The 21121-nt window shown below is 50.1% G+C and overlaps 9 protein-coding genes across 9 annotated transcripts; 6 read left to right on the top strand and 3 right to left on the bottom strand.

The window, feature by feature from the left end:
* Positions 1–148: 148 nt before the first annotated feature.
* On the top strand, positions 149–1668 carry N7446_005953 (uncharacterized protein; the record flags this gene model as incomplete). Its single annotated transcript, XM_058514701.1, has 2 exons — positions 149–344; positions 398–1668. 2 exons carry the CDS (start codon positions 149–151, stop codon positions 1666–1668), a joined length of 1467 nt encoding a protein of 488 aa, XP_058371879.1.
* A 603-nt stretch (positions 1669–2271) lies between these two features.
* N7446_005954 (putative extracellular protein) lies at positions 2272–3537 on the bottom strand (the record flags this gene model as incomplete). The annotated part of the gene is made up of 1 exon (XM_058514702.1): positions 2272–3537. The coding sequence occupies one exon, from the start codon at positions 3535–3537 to the stop codon at positions 2272–2274; it is 1266 nt and encodes a 421-aa protein (XP_058371880.1).
* Positions 3538–4712: 1175 nt separating this feature from the next.
* N7446_005955 (TatD family hydrolase) lies at positions 4713–5675 on the bottom strand (the record flags this gene model as incomplete). Its single annotated transcript, XM_058514703.1, has 2 exons — positions 4713–5612; positions 5661–5675. 2 exons carry the CDS (start codon positions 5673–5675, stop codon positions 4713–4715), a joined length of 915 nt encoding a protein of 304 aa, XP_058371881.1.
* A 317-nt stretch (positions 5676–5992) lies between these two features.
* N7446_005956 (hexokinase family protein) lies at positions 5993–7745 on the bottom strand (the record flags this gene model as incomplete). The annotated part of the gene is made up of 2 exons (XM_058514704.1): positions 5993–7220; positions 7273–7745. The coding sequence occupies 2 exons, from the start codon at positions 7743–7745 to the stop codon at positions 5993–5995; spliced, it is 1701 nt and encodes a 566-aa protein (XP_058371882.1).
* Positions 7746–8438: 693 nt separating this feature from the next.
* Positions 8439–9995, top strand: N7446_005957 (uncharacterized protein; the record flags this gene model as incomplete). The annotated part of the gene is made up of 3 exons (XM_058514705.1): positions 8439–8663; positions 8721–9122; positions 9180–9995. The coding sequence occupies 3 exons, from the start codon at positions 8439–8441 to the stop codon at positions 9882–9884; spliced, it is 1332 nt and encodes a 443-aa protein (XP_058371883.1). The 3' UTR covers positions 9885–9995.
* A 503-nt stretch (positions 9996–10498) lies between these two features.
* Positions 10499–15621, top strand: N7446_005958 (uncharacterized protein; the record flags this gene model as incomplete). Its single annotated transcript, XM_058514706.1, has 4 exons — positions 10499–10764; positions 10817–12310; positions 12725–13447; positions 13501–15621. Exons 1-4 carry the CDS (start codon positions 10552–10554, stop codon positions 15619–15621), a joined length of 4551 nt encoding a protein of 1516 aa, XP_058371884.1. The 5' UTR covers positions 10499–10551.
* Positions 15622–16147: 526 nt separating this feature from the next.
* On the top strand, positions 16148–17828 carry N7446_005959 (acyl-CoA dehydrogenase family protein). The gene is made up of 3 exons (XM_058514707.1): positions 16148–16999; positions 17050–17418; positions 17471–17828. The coding sequence occupies exons 1-3, from the start codon at positions 16167–16169 to the stop codon at positions 17805–17807; spliced, it is 1539 nt and encodes a 512-aa protein (XP_058371885.1). The 5' UTR covers positions 16148–16166; the 3' UTR covers positions 17808–17828.
* Positions 17829–18083: 255 nt separating this feature from the next.
* Positions 18084–19053, top strand: N7446_005960 (proteasome inhibitor PI31 family protein; the record flags this gene model as incomplete). The annotated part of the gene is made up of 2 exons (XM_058514708.1): positions 18084–18267; positions 18320–19053. 2 exons carry the CDS (start codon positions 18084–18086, stop codon positions 19051–19053), a joined length of 918 nt encoding a protein of 305 aa, XP_058371886.1.
* A 568-nt stretch (positions 19054–19621) lies between these two features.
* On the top strand, positions 19622–20897 carry N7446_005961 (serine/threonine-protein phosphatase; the record flags this gene model as incomplete). Its single annotated transcript, XM_058514709.1, has 6 exons — positions 19622–19783; positions 19846–19887; positions 19949–20054; positions 20113–20646; positions 20701–20773; positions 20825–20897. The coding sequence occupies 6 exons, from the start codon at positions 19622–19624 to the stop codon at positions 20895–20897; spliced, it is 990 nt and encodes a 329-aa protein (XP_058371887.1).
* Between the last annotated feature and the right edge of the window lie 224 nt (positions 20898–21121).

Below are 21121 nucleotides of genomic sequence, written 5' to 3' on the forward strand. Positions count from 1 at the left end.
AAGGATAAAATCATATTTCTCGAAATTGCGTCAGCATTGTATTCTCTCTCCTTTTCGTTCCATCCTTCTCATCTGGAGCCACTACTGCTGACAACCCAGATATTCCCTATTCTGATAGCAGCCTTTTGTACCTAATGCCGCCATAACGATGACCAGCTCCAGCTATGACCCCGATGCGCACAGTCTGTGGATGAGACGCCAAAGATGCAATTTAAAGATTGATCTTGCCGAAGAGAAAACAGGGGCTATGAAAACCTATACTTCGGGGGACCCCATTGAAGGCGTTGCCAGCATCACCTGTGATTGCGATACGCCGTTTGACGAAATCCAGATTGTGCTTGAAGGTTCCAATCCAATACAGTCAATATGAGATGATTGGAGACTAATAAAAATGTAGGCCTGTCAAACACAACGCTCGAACGAACACCATATCCTGGCCAAACAGGTTGCAGAAAGACCTTTCTTGCTATGCGCTATCCAGTCAACCACCCCCAGGTCAGGGTTTTCGAACGAGGTCGCTCGTATCAGTTTCCGTTCACATTTATTTTTCCTGATCGACTGCTCCCTCATGTTTGTTATCATTCGATGAGAAGCACTCTAGTACAACAGCATCATACTGTGCCTCCTCCAACCTTAGGGGACCATATCTTATCTGGAAGTGCCGAAAGTCAGAGAGATGATATGACACCTGGAATGTGTCAAATCTCGTACCATATTCGTGTTGCTGTAACCAAAAGGCAATCATCAAATGACCATGGATTTCAGCTCGCCACACAAAAAATCCTCCGCATTATTCCAAGTGTGGAAAATGATCCAATCCCCGAGGAATTTGGTGCCTCGCGTTACTCCATGCAACTGGAAACAGAAGTGAAGCGAGGTTTGTTCAACGGGAAATTGGGAAGACTGATCTTGAGCTCAGCTCTCCCCAAGCCTGTTCAGCTGGATCCTCTCCAATGCATGGCAACAAACGAGGTTAGCACTACGGTGACCGTGAAACTCAGATTCGACCCTCAGGATGATCAATTACCACCACGACTAGAACGGATGGACACCAAGTTGAAAGCACATACGTTCTTTACCGCAGTTCCCTGGTCTGATTTTCCCCACTTGTCAGAAGACAGAACGTATCCGAAACACAGCTCCGGTGATTACACCGAGTCAATGCGGCTTTCCACTAGGTCTATCACATCGGTCCGGTGGGAGAAATGTTTCGCGGCAGATCCGATCTCAATTGTTCAGGGGCCCGTAGCCCTAACGAACCACGGGTTATCTTCCAGCAACACTTATTATACTACAAGTATGATAGTTCCCATCACTCTTCCACAGTCGAAGGCCTTTCCTCCTACCTTCCATTCGTGTCTTGTGTCTCGCATATATTCACTCGATATCGCACTGTCATACTGCAATTCAAAACCTACACTTCTGCCGGCGACTCTTTCGCTGCGAGTTCCTCTTTTGATTAAGTGTCAGCCGAGAGTTGAGTTCTTACGGATTCTGCCAAAAGCTACATCGTTGCAATCGATACTGGACGAGCCCCTGGACTCAACTGAGACTTCCCTCCATACTACGCCTAGGTGTGCCAGTACCACGCAACAATTCACACATGCGAATCGCCGCTCATTGAAGGGAAAAAGTTTGAACCACAACAGCTGGAAAGAGGGGAGGTAATACCGCTAAATACCGTTTTACAATCGAAGGAAGAGTGACTTTTTTGCGGGCGCGTTGATAAATATCTGTTTAGATCTAGAGCGAGCACTTGACAAAATCATCTTCTCATCTATCCATTTCTATTAATGTGCCTCCACATCACTACTTATATATGACCATATCAAATCCCCCTACACATGGCAGGGCAACTCTAAAACCATAAGACTATCATGGGATCATGGGACACCACGTAGTCACGCATTACGCTCTACGCCTGGAGGTATATAGAAGGAAATATGGGCAAGATCATGCCAGGAAAGTAATATAATTGAAAGGGGACGAGAGAAATTCACACGCATCAATACACAATCATTAGGTAATGACATGACAAAAGCGTCAGCATGGGGACATCAACCGGGTCATCGCTGGACTGATCATGGGTAAAGGATACAAAACAACACATAACTTAGCGCCTAACCATGCGCCGAGAATAAGGATCATCAAATCGCCCAAAATGGGATGAGCTACCAAGTCCAAGCTACCGACCCAGTCGGCGAGGAGTTGTGATAGGTTACCATTTTGTTCAAGGTGTAACCAAAAAGCAAAGTGGAAAAGACACTACCCTTAGTGTTTGGCAGTGATAGCACCCCAGCGGCACCAAGTGCCAGCAGCAACGGAGCCCATGAAGACCGGACGGCCGTAGTTGCACAAGGCGAATGACATGCCATCAGGAGAGCAGAGGATCTCGCCGGAGGTGCAAGTCCATTGGCCAACGTAATCGCTGAACTGGTTGTTGGTGGAGGCCTCGGTGGAGAGGGTACGGGCACCACCAGTGGCAGTGGAAGTACCGAAAGAAGAGGCAATTTTGGACATCTTCTTGTCGGTGCTGGTAGCGTCCTCAGTGGCGCTGGCAGCGTCCTCGGCGGCGCTGGTAGCATCCTCGGCGGCGCTGGTGGCATCCTCGGTGGCGCTGGTAGCGTCCTCGGTGGTGCTGGTAGCGTTCTTGGTGGTGCTGGTCTTGTTTTTAGTGGTGCTGGTAGCGTTCTTGGTGGTGTTGGACCCGTCATCGCCGAGGAAGGGAGCAGTGCCAGAGCACTTGTAGCCCTTTCCATCAGCCTGGCCGAGGACGTTGGGGCCGGGCTTGGGGAAGTTGACGGCCTCGCCCTCGATGGTGACACACTTGCCAGCCTGATCGACGTTGGCGACGAAGATTTCAGGGAGACTGTCGTAGCTGGTATCGGCAGCCTTGCTTTGTTTCGTGTGATCCTTCGGCTTAGTCTGTCCCTTGGCCTTAGCCTTAGCGACCGCTGACTTAATTTTGTCAGCGGGACTTCCATCAGCAGCCATCTCGGGCATGTTCTTGGGAACGGCCTTCTCCTCGGAGCCATTCGTGTTATTGGCAGCACGGCCACCGGAGCCACCGATGTTGACCATGGCACAGTTCATGTACATCTCGCGGTTGCCGACCTTGTTGAACCAGGTCCAGGCAAAGAGGGCATCACCAGTCGGGGCATCGGAGGGAATATTAAACTTGTACTTCTTGGCGATGGGGCAGTCTCCTTCAACAGACTGGATGACCTTGAAGGTCTTACCCTGATCGTAGGTCAGGGAAAGCTGACATGAGCCACCGTTATGGGTGGCACTGCCCTCGAGCTCCATCTCCTGGGATGAACCCGGCGCCCAGGTATCGACAGCATTGAATTCATCCTTGGCGTAGCCTTTGCATGGGTAGTCACTACCGGAGCTTGATAGAGGGTTGGTATATGAGTAGTCCTTCTCGCCCTTGGCGTCCTTGTTCAAGGGACTGCGGATGGGGTAGGGCTTGCTCAACTGCATGTGAGCAGAGACTGTGGAGGCCAAAAGACCGGAGAGAATGAATGTGCCCTTCATTGTGATTGAAGTGTTTTCTGTTGGCCAGTTAGTCTCCTGTTGGTGCCTTCAATTCCAATATGGCAACAGCGAGCATTGGAAAGATCGGGTTACTCACAGTGTCTTAGGTATATAGAAGGTTCGTCAAGAATAGATACTAAACACTTAACCACCAGGGTCAATTTGCAAAGAGTTCAGAGCTTGGGTTGCGAAAGTCTGGGTGGTCGGCAAATAATATAAATACACGCTCAGTGGACGGTCGCTCAGTGGACGGTCACATTCTTTGGACCTATTGAGAGGAATGGCAGATGCCATCGTGTTATGTTTTAAGTCCATGCGCTGACGGACGAGCAATGACCCCCGCGACGTGAAGAATGCTGCCAAACAATTCATACTTTACATGTACTTTACCAGCTGGATGATGGCGCACTCTCTCTATTCAGTGATACTTGAGCGCAACGGTTAAATTAACCTTCCCCAATCTATAATCCACATCGTCATTGTACTATGAATTAGGGTGTATGATGAATACATTCCCATAATGCAGTTTGGTCCTCAGACACTAAACATATCAAACCTCGGTTGAGGGCAGCTACCTGGGCACTCAGGGGCAATGGATTGTTCATCCAACAAGCTGGGCGATCAATTATGAAAAGCAATCACTGCTTTCATTCCAACTGGCAATAATCTCGGAGCCAAGTTCCCAGGAATCCAACAATGATGTCAGGGGTACTAAAAAAGGCCGCGTCACTATAGCCGTGTACTCGGCAGACAAGCTTCATTCATTCTGTTCGGTCCAATCGTGGAGTATGTGATCCAACCGGTTTGGATCTCGAACATGGACCTGGCGGAAGCCCTAGGGGGTTGGCCCCTCAACCCCTGTTCTACCCCTGCATGCCTACCCAGGGCACCAATTATATCGCTCAAAGCTAATGGCATTATTTACGTTTTCGAGGTGGCTCGGGACTTTTTCTGTCATTGTCCTGCAGGGAAAGCTTGGTGCTGCGTGGTTAATGGGATGTAATGCGATGGTGTGGGGTCTGCGCATGGCTCGACGTATGGACCGAATAGCCATTAGCTTGCAAGCAGAAATAGCTTTGATGGCTGAATTCTTTAATATCGCAGCAAAGAAAGTAGATTCTATGTTGTCTAAGTTAATTGACACTCATTGTATACATTGATGCAAAAATATATATTCACACCCAGAACATACGACAGCTGTTGTCCCACGCCGCGTGAACCACTTCTTGTACAGAAATGCCTTTCAATCCAGCCACGACTAACCCAACACGCTCCATAGTACAGCTCTCATTGCGAGTCTTGACCATCTGTCCCAGAATAAACTTGTTGTGCTTCCGACTTGCAGGCAAAGGCCTCGCAGATTCCAAGTAACCCGCAATTTTCGGATCATTACCCAAGACCTCACACCACGGCGCGTCTGTCTCAAGCTGTAACCTATCCAATGGAATATGTTTAACCATATCCAACTGTTCATCCGTCCGGAACGAAACACCATTGACACTGATTTCCAACCCAAGCTCCACAAGCTGCAGCATCTCCTCCTTCGTCCCAGCAAAGGAATGCACAAGTCCACCCTTGGGCAATCTCCCAAGATAAGGCCGGATAATAGAGATAAAATCCTCGGCAGACTCACGAATATGCAAGAAAAGCGGTAATTGAAAATGAACCGCCAACTCCAACTGTTCCCGGAAAGCACGCTGCTGCGTCTGTTTATCGGCGCGGTTGAGGTACTCATAATCCAACCCAATTTCACCAAATGCAGCCAAAGGTGAAGGAGACTCAGCGAGGAGTGATTCGCCCAACTGCTTTAGCTCATTGAGATACTGCGACTCGGGCTGTTCGTAGATCTCGGCGGCATGGTAGGGATGCACGCCAAGTGTCATTTTGCACATTGTGGGGAACTCCCTCACTGCTTGCAGATTTTGTTTCGCTCCTTGGAGAGTCATGGTTGTGAGCATTAATTTTTCACAGTTGTATTCTCTGGCTCGTTTGAGGACTTCGCCGAAATCGGCTTCATGGTATTGTTTTCCTCGGTAGATGCCTTGGAATTGGTCTGCGGTGAATGTGACCGCTACCTGGTGTGTGTTAGTGAAAATTATGTGTTTATGGGCTGGGTTACTTACATCGAAGAATTTCATGGTGGTTTTCCTTGATTGGTAGAATGAAGAGCAGCGGGAAAAGATGTCTGAAAAGTTGAGTAGTGTCTTCAGCTTTCTTGGCGGGTTGACCATCTAACACAATAGTAATTTCCGTGCCAATATGAGGATCTGTGCTTGGCAGGTCACAATTGGCTTGTGTGCACTTTCGAATGAACAAAATGACGGAAAATTCCATGTAAAAATCCACAGAGGATTCCATTCAAATATATTGACTCAGTCCGGGTACATGTACCCGATGTCGGCAGAGTGGTGGGGCTTATATATTTGGCTCCGATGAACCTCATATTTTATTATTATTATATTTTGACAGACAAGTCCTTCCGCATCGGAGATAGCAACGGCCATGGAGAACCATTTGTGACCTTTATTTCCCCAATCTCCCCCAAGGCAGTTCCCGCGAGCACACCAGTCCCAATGATTCCACCATCACTAGCCTCACGTAAGAAGACACTCTTGCCTCCTGCTTGTGGACCAGCGCGAAGTATGAGACGATCGATATATCTTTGCACATTTTCCTTGTAATGGGGATAATGTTGAATCACTCCCCCGGAAAAGGCCACGGCGAGTTCTTCCGGGCCGCTGTTCCAACTGGGAGAGCCTGAGCCTGTCTGTTCAGTGTCTTTAGTTTCCATTTTCTTTTGTACGCCGCTTGCATCTTTGGATACATCCTTGCACAGCTTGACTTCTTTGATACAATCCAGAAGACCAACAACGGCGGCTGCAACCAATGAAGCCGCTCGGTCGTGCACAGCCGATGCGATGGCGCGGATATCGTGAGCGTATTCAGGTGTCCAACTCCAATCGCTTTCAGGTGGTGGCTGAAGCTTTTGAGAAAGCTTGTCTGCCAATGATTCGTCGGGCAAGGAAGAGGCAACAACCAGTGAGAGGAATTCCGTTGAAATGGTATATGGCTCAATCAACGTCACGGGTAACATAGAGCGCTGTATCCCCAGGACTCTGTGAAAATAGTCGTAGCAGATTATCCGAACCAACTCGCCAGTATACCCACCTCCGACCATATATTCTAGTGGCTGGAACCCCGGTCGTTTGGAATGCTGGTCCAGTTCATAGTCCCATTTATTTCGAATGCGCAGCTCATCGAAAGGAGCTGCTGCCGTGGAAAGAGTCCACTCGGTAGAGATGAGCGTCTCTTTGGCGTCGGGGTATTTCTCTCGAATATTTCGTGTTTTTGATTCATGAAGATCGGAAATCTTCATTGGAGCAGTGGCATTGCATCCAGCGCCTACAATAAGCCCCATGACAACACGGGTATTGGGCAACGAAGGGATCGAATATGCCAATGATGCAAGAGTCGCGGTCGTATCATTGATCATGACAGCGATTTTTAATTTAGGCAGAGAAAACAACCTGCGTCGTTTTGCAGGCATGGGCTCAACATCGCCGTGAGAGGAATACGTGTGGCGCTCGTATCCATTCAGCAATGCTTGGCGGAGGTTGAGGTCTGAGCTTAGAGAAAAGCCTTTGCCAGTTGGCATCAAGATAGCTTCATCGAGAGTGTTTTGTCTATGAGGTATTAGCCAGAGAAAGCAGCAACGGAACAGGGTGTTGTTGATACTTTATAGGTAGACAGAGGGAAATACCCGTCGTTATTTGGTCAAGACTTTCTTCATTCGGATTGGCAAGTCGATCGGCCACGACCTCGGCAATACAGTCACCGATCCAGGTGAACAAGTCCAAGGAATGGTCTTTTCGTAGATGGTCTTCTATAGGCCAGGCCTTCTCTAGCGTTCGTCGAACGCGGGCATGCCCTTCGACTTGTTTATCTCCCAAGAGATCAATAAAGGCTACTCGCAGATAAGATAGACCAACATAGACGCCGAGGTAGCGTCCAGTTTCATGACCTGTGGGGAGGCGGGTGATGGGCGTTGGAATGAAGTGCTCAGTAGATTCCAAGGCCAGGTTCGTATAAGATGTTGATAGTCGACAGGACAAGTCAGACAAGGTTTCGATGCCAACCTGGAGGGGTTGCAGGAACTCTTTCAGATTTGGCTTTACTGTTGCAGGTTGCTGCACAGTTGAGCTGGCCATATTGATCTGGGAAATGACCTAGAATATCTTGAAAGTTGCTTTGGTGGCCAATTTATGGCCTAGGATGTTGAAGAGAGACGCTTGCTGACGAAAATATGCCAAGAGGCCGCTAGAAAGGGTAGAATACCACCACGTGACCTTCATGCAACGGTGTTTTTATACTTGGGTTTTGTGTTTATTTTCATGATTCAGGGGAGTTTCAGATTGTCTTTGTGATGATTCAATGCGATCAACTTGGTGGAGAATTTGGCTCTAATCGCTGGGTATAACCACTGACCAAGCCCAAGCTACCAACTTCCCGGCCTTAGTATTCCAAGATCAAGCTGACAGGCGTCAGGTATACATGTTTGCTCTTTTTATTGAAATTGTTTTGTCGACTTTTTAGAAATATTTTGGTTAATTCCATGCTATGTTAAATTAAATCTTGCTGTTGCATGTCCAATGACCATGTTCAATTGAAGTAGTTCCTCACTCAAATTCAGGATTGGACCACGGAGAGGAGACATATATTGAAAGTATATAGATATGACTATTGAATACAAAGGTAGATCCTTCACAATCATAATGCCATTCAATATAGGCCACGAGGTTACATTGGCCCTCAATACTTTCCCCGCAACAAATATTACGCCCCACACTTGCGGACTCTACTGAGCTTGAGTCATTTTCTCTACTGATTCACCTATACCCCCAATGAGTAGAGAAAGCTCAAGCTCAAGGTCCTGGCCTGATCAAAATGTCGAATCCCAAGATCCACATGAAGCCAGTTCGGAGGAAGACAACCCACCGTTGCATGCAGTGAATGTCGCGCCCAGATGGAATGAATCAAGAACCACAATATGGAAAGTGACAGCTACATTCTGGTGTGCGTTCGTGATGGGGTCGAATGATGCAGCTTATGGAGCGATAATTCCTTATGTTTGTGTTACTCTCCAGTCCGCCGCAGAGCATACTAACAAAGTATGAACAATTAAGCTCGAGACATACTATCGCAAAAACTACACCATTATCTCCTTGGTATTCCTCTCACCGTTCGTCGGCTATACCATATCTGCAATCCTCAGCAACATGATCCACCAGCACCTCGGCAGACGAGGGATCACCATTATCGCGCCGAGCTGCCACTTGCTAGCTTTTGCGGTCATATCTGTTCACCCGCCATTCCCGGTGCTTGTGGTTATGTATGTGCTTGTTGGCTTGGGCAGTGGATTCCATAATGCAGCATGGAACGTCTGGATCGGAAACATGGCAAACTCGCATGAGGTGCTTGGATTCTTTCATGGTTTCTACGGCATCGGTGCTACAGTCAGTCCTCTTGTTGCCACGAGTTTGATCACGAAGGCAGGATGGGAGTGGTACGCTTACTACTATCTGATGGTACTTAAATTTCCTTTATCGTACATTCAGAAAAGGTGAACTAACATGAAATAATAGACCGGAGCAGCTGCTATAGCGCTGGTATATGCCGCCAGTGCCTTCTGGGCCGAAACAGGCGAAAGATATCAACTGGAGAATCCAAGTATTCCTGGCAGGCAGGGAGGAGCATTTTCTCAGACACGCATATCACTCACATACAACGTCACCTGGATCTGTGCCGTGTTCCTCTTCCTCTACGGTGGTATCGAGGTGGCAATCGGTGGCTGGATTGTCGTTTTCATGACCAACGTCCGCCATGGAGGCGCCTTCGCATCCGGAATGGCAGAAACAGGCTTCTGGTTGGGTATCACAATCGGTCGATTCGTACTAGGCTTTGTCTCGCCTCGAATCGGAGAAAAGCTGTCGATTGCTATATACCTCCTGCTTGCCATCACTCTCGAGCTTGTCTTTTGGCTTGTGCCGGAATTCATTGTGTCGGCGGTTGCAGTGGCATTTGTTGGATTCTTTATGGGAACGATCTTTCCTGGAGTTGTGATTGTGATGACTCGTTTGCTTCCCCGGAATCTTCATGTTGCGGCTATTGGTTTTGCGGCGGCTTTCTCTATGGGTGGTGGTGCTGTGTTCCCTTTCATGATTGGTGCTATTGCTCAGGCTAAAGGTGTTGTGGTGTTGCAGCCTATTTTGCTTGCGATGCTGGCTGTGTCTTTGGGCATTTGGGCAATGCTTTTCCGGCTTCCTCGAGAGGTCTCACACCAAGTTTGATTGGAGAGGGAACGAGAGGAAAGACTGGGTTGAAGAATAGCCATACCTATTCCTGTGTAGTACAATTGGACCATCATTTATCGCAACTGTCCCTCCAACGGTCGACATAAGTATTCTCTTGTACTAGACTTACAACATATGGCCTTGATGCTTGCCTGAGGCATCAATGATATCATTGCAGAGACACAAAGAGATTTGATTTGGATACAAGACTCGATTATGCACGACATTGATCAATGCGACAAAGTGTCAGGGATGATGAGCGTGTATACTCGGGATCCAAGAACAGACATATTGGGCGGTGATGCGACGCGTTAGCGCGTCATGAACATCCCGCCCTGGCCTCCTCTAGTCAACTCTCCACCCTCATTTATACCCAAGAGTTCGAATGTGTCGGCGGTTTATTCGGCTGCTGCAGGGTCTGTCTTTCCAACATGCCGATTCCATGGAAGCTGGCCCGGGTCGCCACACGTCACTGAGATCCCTCGATCGATCGATGGTGGCGACCAGATCGCTCGCCCCGATCCGGACATACGCTCATCATGCCCCTGCCTTGCGCTTCTCTTACAAACGCGTTGCACATATCCTAGATACATCCAAGCTCATCACACTGTCTCGTACCTATTCACAACATCTGGGCCGAGGCTTAGATTTTGACGCTGAAGTCATGATCATGGCCACTGAGCCACATGGATCCGAGGCAAAGCCTGCGGATATTCTCAATGAAGATATACACTCACACCAAGCCGAGGCGGCATTGGACCCTGAATCCGACGAGGACATTCCACTGGAGGCAGAGGAACTCAAGGAGGCCCTTGGGCGACCCCCACCAGTGAACAGCAGCTATCTCCCTCTTCCCTGGAAAGGAAGGCTAGGATATGTGAGTTGCATCTTAAGCCTCATGCGTGCAACATCGGTTCTAACCCAATTAGGCCTGCTTAAATACCTACCTCCGCTACGCTACCCCTGCCGTATTCTGTTCTCGAACGTGTCGAATCGCCTCTATCATCGAGAACCGACACCCCCTCCAAGATCCCGAACAGCCTGCACACTCGACCAAGAATCGTCCGGACCGGGATCAACCGGCCGATGTTGCACGCGGACAGGCCTTTGTCGAGGCTCTCGGCCTGACAAATGCGCGTGATTTGGTCAAGATCCTTCGCTGGAATGACAGGTATGGCATTAAGTTTATGCGATTAAGTAGTGAGATGTTCCCATTCGCTAGCCACAAAGAATACGGTTATAAATTGGCGCCGTTCGCCTCGGAAGTGCTGGCGGACGCAGGCCGGGTGGTTGCAGAACTCGGTCACCGTGTCTCGGTTCACCCCGGCCAATTCACGCAGTTTGGATCGCCAAGGAAAGAAGTGATTGAGAGCTCTCAGCGAGATCTTGAATACCATTCGGAGTTGCTTCAGCTTCTCAAACTGCCCCCTCAGCAAGACCGCGATGCGGTAATGATCCTACACATGGGTGGGGTTTTTGGTGATAAAGCTGCGACACTTGATCGGTTCCGAGAGAACTATTCCAAGTTGTCGCAGGACATCAAGAATCGGTTGGTTTTGGAAAACGACGATGTCAGCTGGTCTGTTCACGATCTACTGCCAATCTGCGAGGAGCTTAACATCCCTCTTGTCCTCGACTATCACCACCATAATATCATTTTCGATTCCAATGAGCTACGTGAAGGCACGCAGGATATTACAGGACTCTATGATCGCATTGCGGCAACTTGGTCTCGAAAGAACATTACGCAGAAGATGCATTACTCCGAACCAACTGCTCCAGCAATCACACCTCGCCAACGCCGCAAACACAGTGACCGTGTGAATACGCTACCTCCATGTGCAGACACCATGGACCTGATGATTGAAGCCAAAGACAAAGAGCAAGCTGTCTTTGAGCTGATGAGAAATTTCAAACTCCCCGGCTACGAACGTGTGAACGACCTAATTCCTTTTATGCGCCCCGACGAAAACCAACCCTTCAAACCACCAAAAAGGTCGAAGAAAAACGGCGGTTTTGTGGATCTCGAGGGCTCAATACCCCCGCCTCGCACCATCCCAGAGGAAGAAATTAGCATGGGTGGACCTGACGGTAGAGTCTACTGGCCCCGGGGCATGGAAGAATGGCTCAGACCTGCGAAGAAGATTGTCAAACCCAAAACAGCCGTGAGTCCGAAGAAAAGCACACCGAAGAAGGTGAAGACCGAGTACATCGCGGATATCCCTCTTGACGCAGCCAAGGTAGAAACCACCAAGAAACCAAAGGCTGCCAAACGCACGACTCCCTCCAAAGCTCGGAGCAAGCGCAAGGCTTCGGTGATCGAGTCGACCCCTGAGCCGGAGGAGACTAGTGATGTTTCCGCAGAATTGGAGAATCGTCCATCTCGGGAATCACTTTCTCGGCGGAGTTCACGTGCGAAGAAGGTGAATTACACCGAGGATAGTGCGTAGTCGAGTGATTTTGTATAAATATTTTGTACGATATTGGTAGAATAATAAACAGCAACATCGCCATATTGTTGCCAAATCTATCAAATTTCCATAGTAGTCTTCTAGACCATTTGCCACCATGAAACACAACTCAATTATGAATATTTATTCTTTATTGTATCAGAAATGAAACCGAAACCGAAATCACACTAAATATAGTACATAGCATCATATTGTCAAACTTGTCGAACTCTCCGAGAAACCTGAAACGAACGCGGTGAGAGGGGCTCCGAATAATCATCGTCATGGGCGATCTCTTCCCCGCAGGTCTACTTTCCGCAGCCCTATTCGACTTGGCTTTTTTCTCGATATTCTTGTTCTTCTACATTCAAATATACACCATACGAGACCCTGGCTCCTAAACCACGCTTCCGCTGGCCCAGCCTCCGGTCGAGGACTCCCCTCTCACAACGCCCACCCACCCTCTTCCCTTCGTTCCCCCGTGAGCCTCGACCTAGCAAGCTCTCACGAATTCTCCGCCTACTCGTTGGCCCACACGCAAGCAGACGAGCCCAGTCTCGTCTCTGGGGCCTCCGACACGAGACCCTCCCGGCCCTCCGTCACCGGGCACAATCACGGATCTACCGAGCAATCGTCAAACGCCAAGCACGACTCGCAGCGCGCGATCGCAGACTCGGAGGAGGCATAGTCTCCTATCTCCTCGGCCCCCGACGACAGTTGCGCACGTGGAGAGCCAACGCGGCATCCAGTATCAATTCCGCTGCAAGGCATCCGAAGTCGATCCTAGCCCGTTCCGGACCGAAGGAAGCCGCGAGAGATCCAATGGCACAACCAGGGCTTTCATCGACATGGGGACCAGGAGGCGCCGATGGTGCCGGTGTCACTGGTAGCCGTCGCAAGAAGGTCTTCGAGTACTTCAAGGCTGCGAATGAGTTGCGCCAGGCCTATACATCTCAATGGTCTGGACAGAGGAACGACCATGATGAGGATTACTACAATACCCCCGGCGCCTTCCCCGACATTGAAATTGCGCGATCGGGCGACGAAGAGATGGTTCTTTTCCCGAGTTATGCTCGGAAACTGACGGAAAAGAAGAAGACCGATGCTAGCGCACGTCCGCGACGTGACTCCTGGTCAGAGACCATCGATGAATACCGGGGGAGCCCCATAACGATGAGGGCTCTACGCCTGATTGGGATGACACTGAGACCGAAAATGCGGTCGTGGCCGTTGACGTGCGTGGCTGGATCTACGCTCCTGGTCGCGGTCCCATGAGCCGAAAGCACCGTTTGATGATTGCGCTGGCCAGGAAGCTGAGCGGCATCCCTGCACCAACGGGAACTACCAATGATGAAAGCGACGACAAGATGTCAGGCAAGGGAGATGATGAATACTTGGACAAGCAAATGCAAAATTTAGTCGATACAGCCGAGAAGGAAGCAGACCCGGCTTGGAAGAGTGCACACACGGACAAAGTGCAACACCCTGTACCGCTGAGCAAAGATGAGCTGTCTATGGCAAATGCTCATCTCATGGAACGACTCCGTCCATTCCTCACAAACCCCGTTGCTAGTATGCCCGTGACTGTTTTCTTCTTCGACGAGAATGAGAGCAAGTCTCGGAATATTACAACGGATGAATCGGGTCACTTCACTCTTCGTGCTGCATTGCCATTCGTCCCAACTCATATTCGTGTGTTGGCATCCGAGGACTTGTCTGCTGCACGACCAATTCAGATCATCGACCCAGTTGGAATCAGTTTGATCAGTGACATCGATGATACAGTGAAGCACTCGGCTATTGCTGGTGGAGCGAAGGAGATGTTCCGCAACACATTTGTTCGTGAATTAGGCGAACTCACCGTTGAAGGAGTCAGTGACTGGTATGGGAAGCTTGCCAAGCAGGGTGTTCAAATCCACTATGTGTCCAACGCCCCATGGCAATTGTACCCTCTCCTCGAACGCTACTTCAAGATGGTGGGCTTGCCACCAGGCTCGTTCCACCTCAAGCAATACTCGGGGATGCTACAAGGAATATTCGAACCTACAGCAGAGAGAAAACGAGGATCACTGGAGCAGATTTTGCGAGACTTCCCTGAACGCAAGTTCATCTTGGTTGGAGACAGCGGCGAGGCGGATCTCGAGGTGTACACCGACATCGTCCTGGCAAACCCCGGCCGCATCTTAGGAATCTTTATCCGCGATGTCACGACCTCGGAGCCCCAGCAATTCTTCGAGAAATCTGTCGGCCCTCTTGACCCACCCAAGCGCAATCGCAGTTTCCCGGATGTAAAAGATCAGTCGGATGCTGTCCCCAATAGACCAGCTCTGCCGCCTCGTGCATCTCCGTCTCTACCAGCAGTACATATACCTTCACCGGACGCTGAACCACAGAGCGTGGATATCGAAGACTTGATTGATCTTACAGATCTTATCATTGACCAGAAGCCACCCCCAGCTGGACTTACCCACCCTGATCAACCGCGTCCACCTCCCGTTAAGCCAGTCAAGCCATCTGCACTGCGCATGGTTTCCACACCTGCGGACCTACTGAGGGCTAGACCGGCCAGGCCGTCTGCTTTGCGTCAAAGTACTACACCTTCTGATATGACGAGGGAGAGCAGTCCCAAGCCATCACCACGAGAAGCTCCTCAGCGCAAGCCTGTCCCTCCTGTTCCACCGAAGCGTGGATCTACGCCCAAGACTGAGTCATTAATTGATGCGGGGCCTTCACCCATTTCTCGCAGCAGCACTACTGGGTCATCTACGAATGACACCTCATCATCGTTGCTCAGCAACCTCAACGATGGCTCCTTAAGTTCCCGTTCTCAGTCCCCACCAAGGGGTTCAAAGCAACAGCCACCTCTCCCACCACCCCGTCGCGCAAACACTGCATCATCAACCGCCCACTCCGACTCCAGTGGATCATCGACACCCCGTCCTGCAGCAAGTAGCATCCAATCCTACCCGGCAGCAGCCGCCCAAGCCGCATATCAAGGATTCCAATATGCAACCGAGCGGCTCAACCTGTCACAAAGCCCCTCTAATGGATCACGACAGTCTCCAGCGGGACCAGATAACGAATCGGGCATGCCTCCTGTGCCACTCCCGAACAAACGCGAGGAACTCTGGCGTCGTCGCTGGGAACGCGCATCTGAGGTTCTTGAAGAGCATGGGGTTGTGCTGGGTAGTTGGCGCGTTGGAACCGATGCCCAGCCTGTTTGTGCATGGTTAGTGGAGGAGGCGATTAAAGATATGAAGGCCGGTCCTACGAAGAAAGAATAAGGTCGCCTTTAATAGATTACCTTGGCTTTACATTGTCATATACTCCATTCAGTCAACAAATCTTTTTATATATATCGCTTCCCGAAACTAGAGTGGTACCCAGAATACCCAGAACAAGTTCCTTGTTGGTAAACTCCCTAGTTTAGTTTACGGGTGAGCGGTTGAGTTGTAAAAGGTGGAGAATGCTGGAAAGAACGTGTTATTGGAAAGTTGGGACATGATGCGAAGAGAATACTGAAAATTGGGACTTTTGTTCTCATCCGGATGTACGTCGATCACGGTGTGGGGAGACGCGGAGAATTAGGCAGTGATGGATGACAATCCCAGAGTCCTCATTAGCGCAAATACGTAAGTAACCTCGATGACTTCAACATATTAATCAGACCATCGATTGCAGTCTCAGGGGTGTAAACTAGTGCAAAATTAGGGCAAATATGCTGACATCACCTCGGACCTCGGCTCAATTTGAAACAGCAACAGCATGATTGGAGACTGAACAATCTGGGGTATTTACTCTCCCCCATCCCTCCTCTCCCAACTCAAACATGTCGGAAACACTCACACGCGCCGAAGTCGCCAAGCACAACACCGAGGATTCCCTCTGGTGCATCATCGACCACAAAGTCTATGACCTAACCGACTTCGTCGACGCCCACCCCGGTGGCGGCGTCGTCCTCGCCCAGGTAGCCGGCCAAGATGCCACAACCGAGTTCTACAACCTGCACCGCCAGGAAGTACTAGAGAAGTACCGCAAACAGCTCTGCATCGGCACCATCGAAGGCGAAAAGTCCGAGGTCATCGAACCCACACCAGGAGCCTTGAGTCCCGTTCCCTACGCCGAACCACTATGGCTCCGTCCTCAGTTCAAGTCGCCCTATTACAAGGAGACGCACCGCCGCCTGCAAAAGGCTGTGCGCGAGTTCACGGACAAGTACGTGACACCCGAGGCGCAGGAGAAGGAAAGAGATGGCACGTACATCAGCCAGGAACTGATCGACCGCATGGCTGAGACGAATGTCCTTGCCATGCGGCTCGGTCCTGGAAAGCATCTCCATAACCGGACCCTGCTTGGTGGGGCAGTCGATGGGAAGGAGTTTGACTACTTGCATGATATGATTGTTACGCAGGAACTGGTCCGGGCTAATGCCCGTGGATTCCAGGATGGGAATATGGCTGGTATGGCTATTAGTTTGACTGCTGTTCAGCAGTGGCTACATGATCCTGTTCTCAAGGAGCGTGTTACTGGTGAGGTTTTGTCTGGTCAGAAGAAGATGTGTTTGGCTATTACCGAGGCTTTTGCTGGTAGTGATGTTGCTGGTTTGAAGACTATTGCTGAGAAGACTCCTGATGGGAAGCATTACATTGTGAATGGAACGAAGTGAGTTGATGGATGGATCTGTGCGTTGGACTATTGCTGACGGTGTTTAGGAAATGGATCACGAACGGCATGTTCGCCGATTACTTCGTTGTCGGTTGCCGTACCGAGAAGGGCTTCTCGGTTCTCTTGATTCCTCGCGGTGAGGGTGTTGAGACGAAGCAGATCAAGACTTCCTACTCAACTGCTGCTGCCACTGCCTTTGTGCAGTTTGAGAATGTCAAGGTTCCAGTCCAGAACCTCCTTGGCGAGGAGCACAAGGGATTCATCGTTATCATGAGCAACTTCAACCACGAGCGCTTCATGATGGTTGCTGCTGTTGTCCGCATGTCAATGACCATTGTCGAAGAGACTATGAAATGGTGCAACCAGCGTATTGTCTTTGGCAAGAAGCTGATTGAACAGCCCGCCATTCGTCAAAAGTGAGTCCCATCAACTGAGAAAGGCTTTGAATATACCTCTAACATATAGCAGACTCGCACGCATGATTTCCCTGACCGAGTCAAACCAGGCTTGGCTCGAGTCCATCGCTTACCAGATGTGCAACATGACATATGCTGAGCAAGCCAAGCACCTTGGTGGACCCATCGGACTGTTGAAGTCTCATTGCACACAAGCTGCCGGTGAGATTGCTAGCAATGCTACCAACATCTTTGGTGGCCGTGGTATCACCCAGTCTGGAATGGGCAAGGTCATTGAAATGTTCCATCGTACTTACAAGTTCGATGCCATCCTCGGTGGAACTGAGGAGATTCTGGCGGATCTGGGAGTGCGCCAGGCGATGAAGAACTTCCCCAAGTCTATGTTGTAAAGTTATCAAGGGCCTTTTAAGCGACGATACCAATATCAATCCAATATATATATTCCAGTGTGTATAATGGCCGCTTGGACAAAAACAGCCAAGCGAAGTGGGGCAGGCAGCTTTGACGGGGGATCTTTGTTCCGACGCCACAGCTCCCCAAATAGGATTAGCGTTAATATGAGGTCACCTCGTGCATGGTATCAGCTGCCTGATGCCTTCATCTCCTAACTCTTTTTCAGTTTTGATATCGAATATCATTCTCTGAGCATACGCGAATACATCAAAATGGTGACCACTGACGTTCTTCGTCAAGATCACGTCCTGGATCTTGCCGCGAGAGCTATCCAGCCAGCAGACGATAGCCAGCCGAGCCTCAAAACATCATATGAAGCTGTTGCTCTAATCGGACATGCATCCATGACAGCAGTGGGTTTCAAGCTGGTAGGCCTTGGAGAAGACCACAACTTAGGTTTGCATCTTCTATCCTTGATTTAAATATCGGACTCTGCTAACTTCTGCAGAAACATCTACAAATACACCCTCCCTCCCCACACAATGGAACGCTAACGATACCTTTGCCTTTCGATACACACATGACCAGTCATCCATGGAGTACCTGCTTAAAGTGAGTCGACTGGGAAACAACGCTGTTGTCTTTGCGCTGGCCCTGGGTGATGACCGCACCAGCTCATTCGATCTCCCCGCCAAAGACTTCATCTCCGCATCTGCGCTCCCCCTATCATCCTCAGACAATGTTGCAGGCTCTCTACGGGATGTGTTCATTTCGCCAGCTCGTCTGAGCGATTTGATCGGACTCTTCAAAATCAACGTCATCCAGAAACTTGCGCCCGGGTTGCACAAAGAAGGCTACGAAGAGATACCCCAGGTTTCCAGAGAAAGACCACAGGAAGGAAGAGCCCGAGATCCTCTGCGTGATGATTTCCCTCAGCCTGCTCGTCCCTATCCATTTGATGACCCTCTATCTGCAGCTCCTCGCCACCCCAACCCTGTACCAGACTTTGCCCCGCCCGGGTTTGAAGATGAATTTGAGATCAACAGCCCTCCACGAGGATACCCAGCAGGACTTGGTGGTGGAGGCAGAAACCCGTACAATATTGGAGAAAGAGATCTTTACCCAGCTGGACTTGGACCTCATGATCCGCTCCGCGGAAGCATGGGCCCTGGCTTTGGCCCCAGTGGCGGGGGATGCATCCCACCTTTGATGATCCCCTCTTCGGTGGGGGTGGTGGTGTAGGTGGCTATGATCCCCGTGTACCACCTGGTGCTAGATATGATCCTGTAGGACCGGGTGAACCACCTGTTGGTCGCAATCCAGGATCATTCGGTAGTCGTGGACGAGGTGGGGGAGGGTTTGGAGGATTCGGCGGTGGGTTCGGAGGCGACATCATCTAAAAGTACTACCAGCCTTAGCCTATGAAATGAATGAAATGCCCTGACAATGAAATTACATCAAACAACCCCCCAATAATCTCAGTTCATGTACAATGGCGTATGTGAGCCGTACGTGTAGATGGTGCAGTAGGCGGTGTGGCTGAAGCTGTGGCGCTGTGCTTTCACCTCCCAACTTGACCTTCCCGAACTCCCATCTCTTCTCCCTTTCTCGCGTTCCCAAAGTCCATCTCCTTATTCCTTGAATTGCTCTGGGAAACCTTTTTAATTGAATTGCCATCTGGAGCGTAGTTTTCCCTCATTATTTTCAAGCCCACGATACCTGCGCTCATCCACCAAATCCGTTGTTTTCTCACGAGACCGCCCCTCCCCAGCTGGCCCCTCCTTTTCAGCCAGCTGTGCACACCGACGCAATGGATAACAACATGGAAATCGATACTGCGCGGTCCCCCGAGCCACACCACCTGTCGCCAACAAGCGACCCCGGGTCCATACCGACTCTGGACGGCTGGATCGAGAGTTTGATGACTTGCAAGCAATTAGCGGAGGAAGATGTGCGGCGCCTGTGCGATCGGGTGGGTTTCCTCTTTCCAGGCACTGATGAGGTCCCCAAATTGATTATGTGTGTATCTTGCAGGCAAGAGAGGTATTGCAAGAGGAATCGAATGTGCAGCCAGTGGTATGTTGACTCTCGGTCGGGTCGTTGTCGTACCCGCCCAGCCCACTGACATACCCGACAGAAATGCCCAGTGACGGTTTGTGGTGACATACACGGCCAGTTCCACGATCTAATGGAGCTGTTCCGTATTGGCGGTCCTAACCCGGATACAAACTATCTCTTCATGGGTGAGTGTCGGTCGGATGACGGTTAGGGTACATTTCCTAATTTGCTCCCCCACTTTAGGTGACTATGTCGACCGTGGCTACTACTCCGTTGAGACTGTGACCCTCCTGGTCTGTCTGAAGATCCGTTACCCCCAGCGTATTACCATTCTCCGTGGAAACCACGAGTCCCGACAGATCACGCAGGTCTACGGCTTCTATGACGAGTGCCTCCGCAAATACGGCAACGCCAACGTGTGGAAATACTTCACCGACCTCTTCGACTACCTCCCCCTCACTGCTTTGATCGAAAACCAGATCTTCTGTTTGCACGGTGGGCTGAGCCCGTCCATTGACACCCTTGACAACATCCGGTCACTGGACCGCATCCAAGAAGTGCCCCACGAGGGACCTATGTGTGACCTGCTCTGGAGTGACCCTGATGACCGGTGTGGATGGGGAATCTCTCCTCGAGGTGCTGGATACACGTTCGGACAGGACATTTCGGAAGCCTTCAATCACAACAACGGCTTGACTCTGGTGGCACGTGCTCATCAATTGGTGATGGAAGGATATAACTGGTCGCAGGATCGAAATGTCGTCACAATTTTCTCAGGTATGATACTCGTCGCTGGACTTGTCAGTTACGGGAAGACTAACCGGACCGCAGCCCCTAATTACTGTTACCGCTGCGGCAACCAGGCCGCTATTATGGAGATTGACGAGCATTTGAAATACACATTGTGAGTACTGCTGCTGTGTATGCTACAGGACAACTGCTAATTACATTCCAGCCTACAATTCGACCCTTGCCCCAGAGCGGGAGAACCAATGGTATCCCGACGCACACCCGACTATTTCCTGTGATAGATTTCATCATTTTTGTCCTTCGGAAGGCAATTGGACTGGCGGAGAATGGGGGCTGCATACGAACAGGGCTCTCGCCTACTTAATTCTGTATGGTTCGATGCCTGGCCGCTTGTTGATACCAATGAAAATAAAACACTTGCGAGACCCAGTTCTATGATCTGTAGCAGTTGCCCGGGCCAGTTGAATTGTTTGTGAAGGGATTACTGCATTATGTAGGTCAA

The sequence above is a fragment of the Penicillium canescens genome, assembly GCF_028828765.1.
Source record: "Penicillium canescens strain IBT 15451 chromosome Unknown utg000004l_segment0_segment0, whole genome shotgun sequence".
NCBI lineage: Eukaryota > Fungi > Ascomycota > Eurotiomycetes > Eurotiales > Aspergillaceae > Penicillium > Penicillium canescens.

Coding starts and splice junctions, on each gene's coding strand:
- N7446_005959 (XM_058514707.1), top strand. CDS start 16,167: ATGTCGGAAACACTCACACGCGCCGAAGTCGCCAAGCACAACACCGAG. Junction 17,000..17,049: donor TACATTGTGAATGGAACGAA/GTGAGTTGATGG, acceptor GACGGTGTTTAG/GAAATGGATCACGAACGGCA. Junction 17,419..17,470: donor CAGCCCGCCATTCGTCAAAA/GTGAGTCCCATC, acceptor AACATATAGCAG/ACTCGCACGCATGATTTCCC.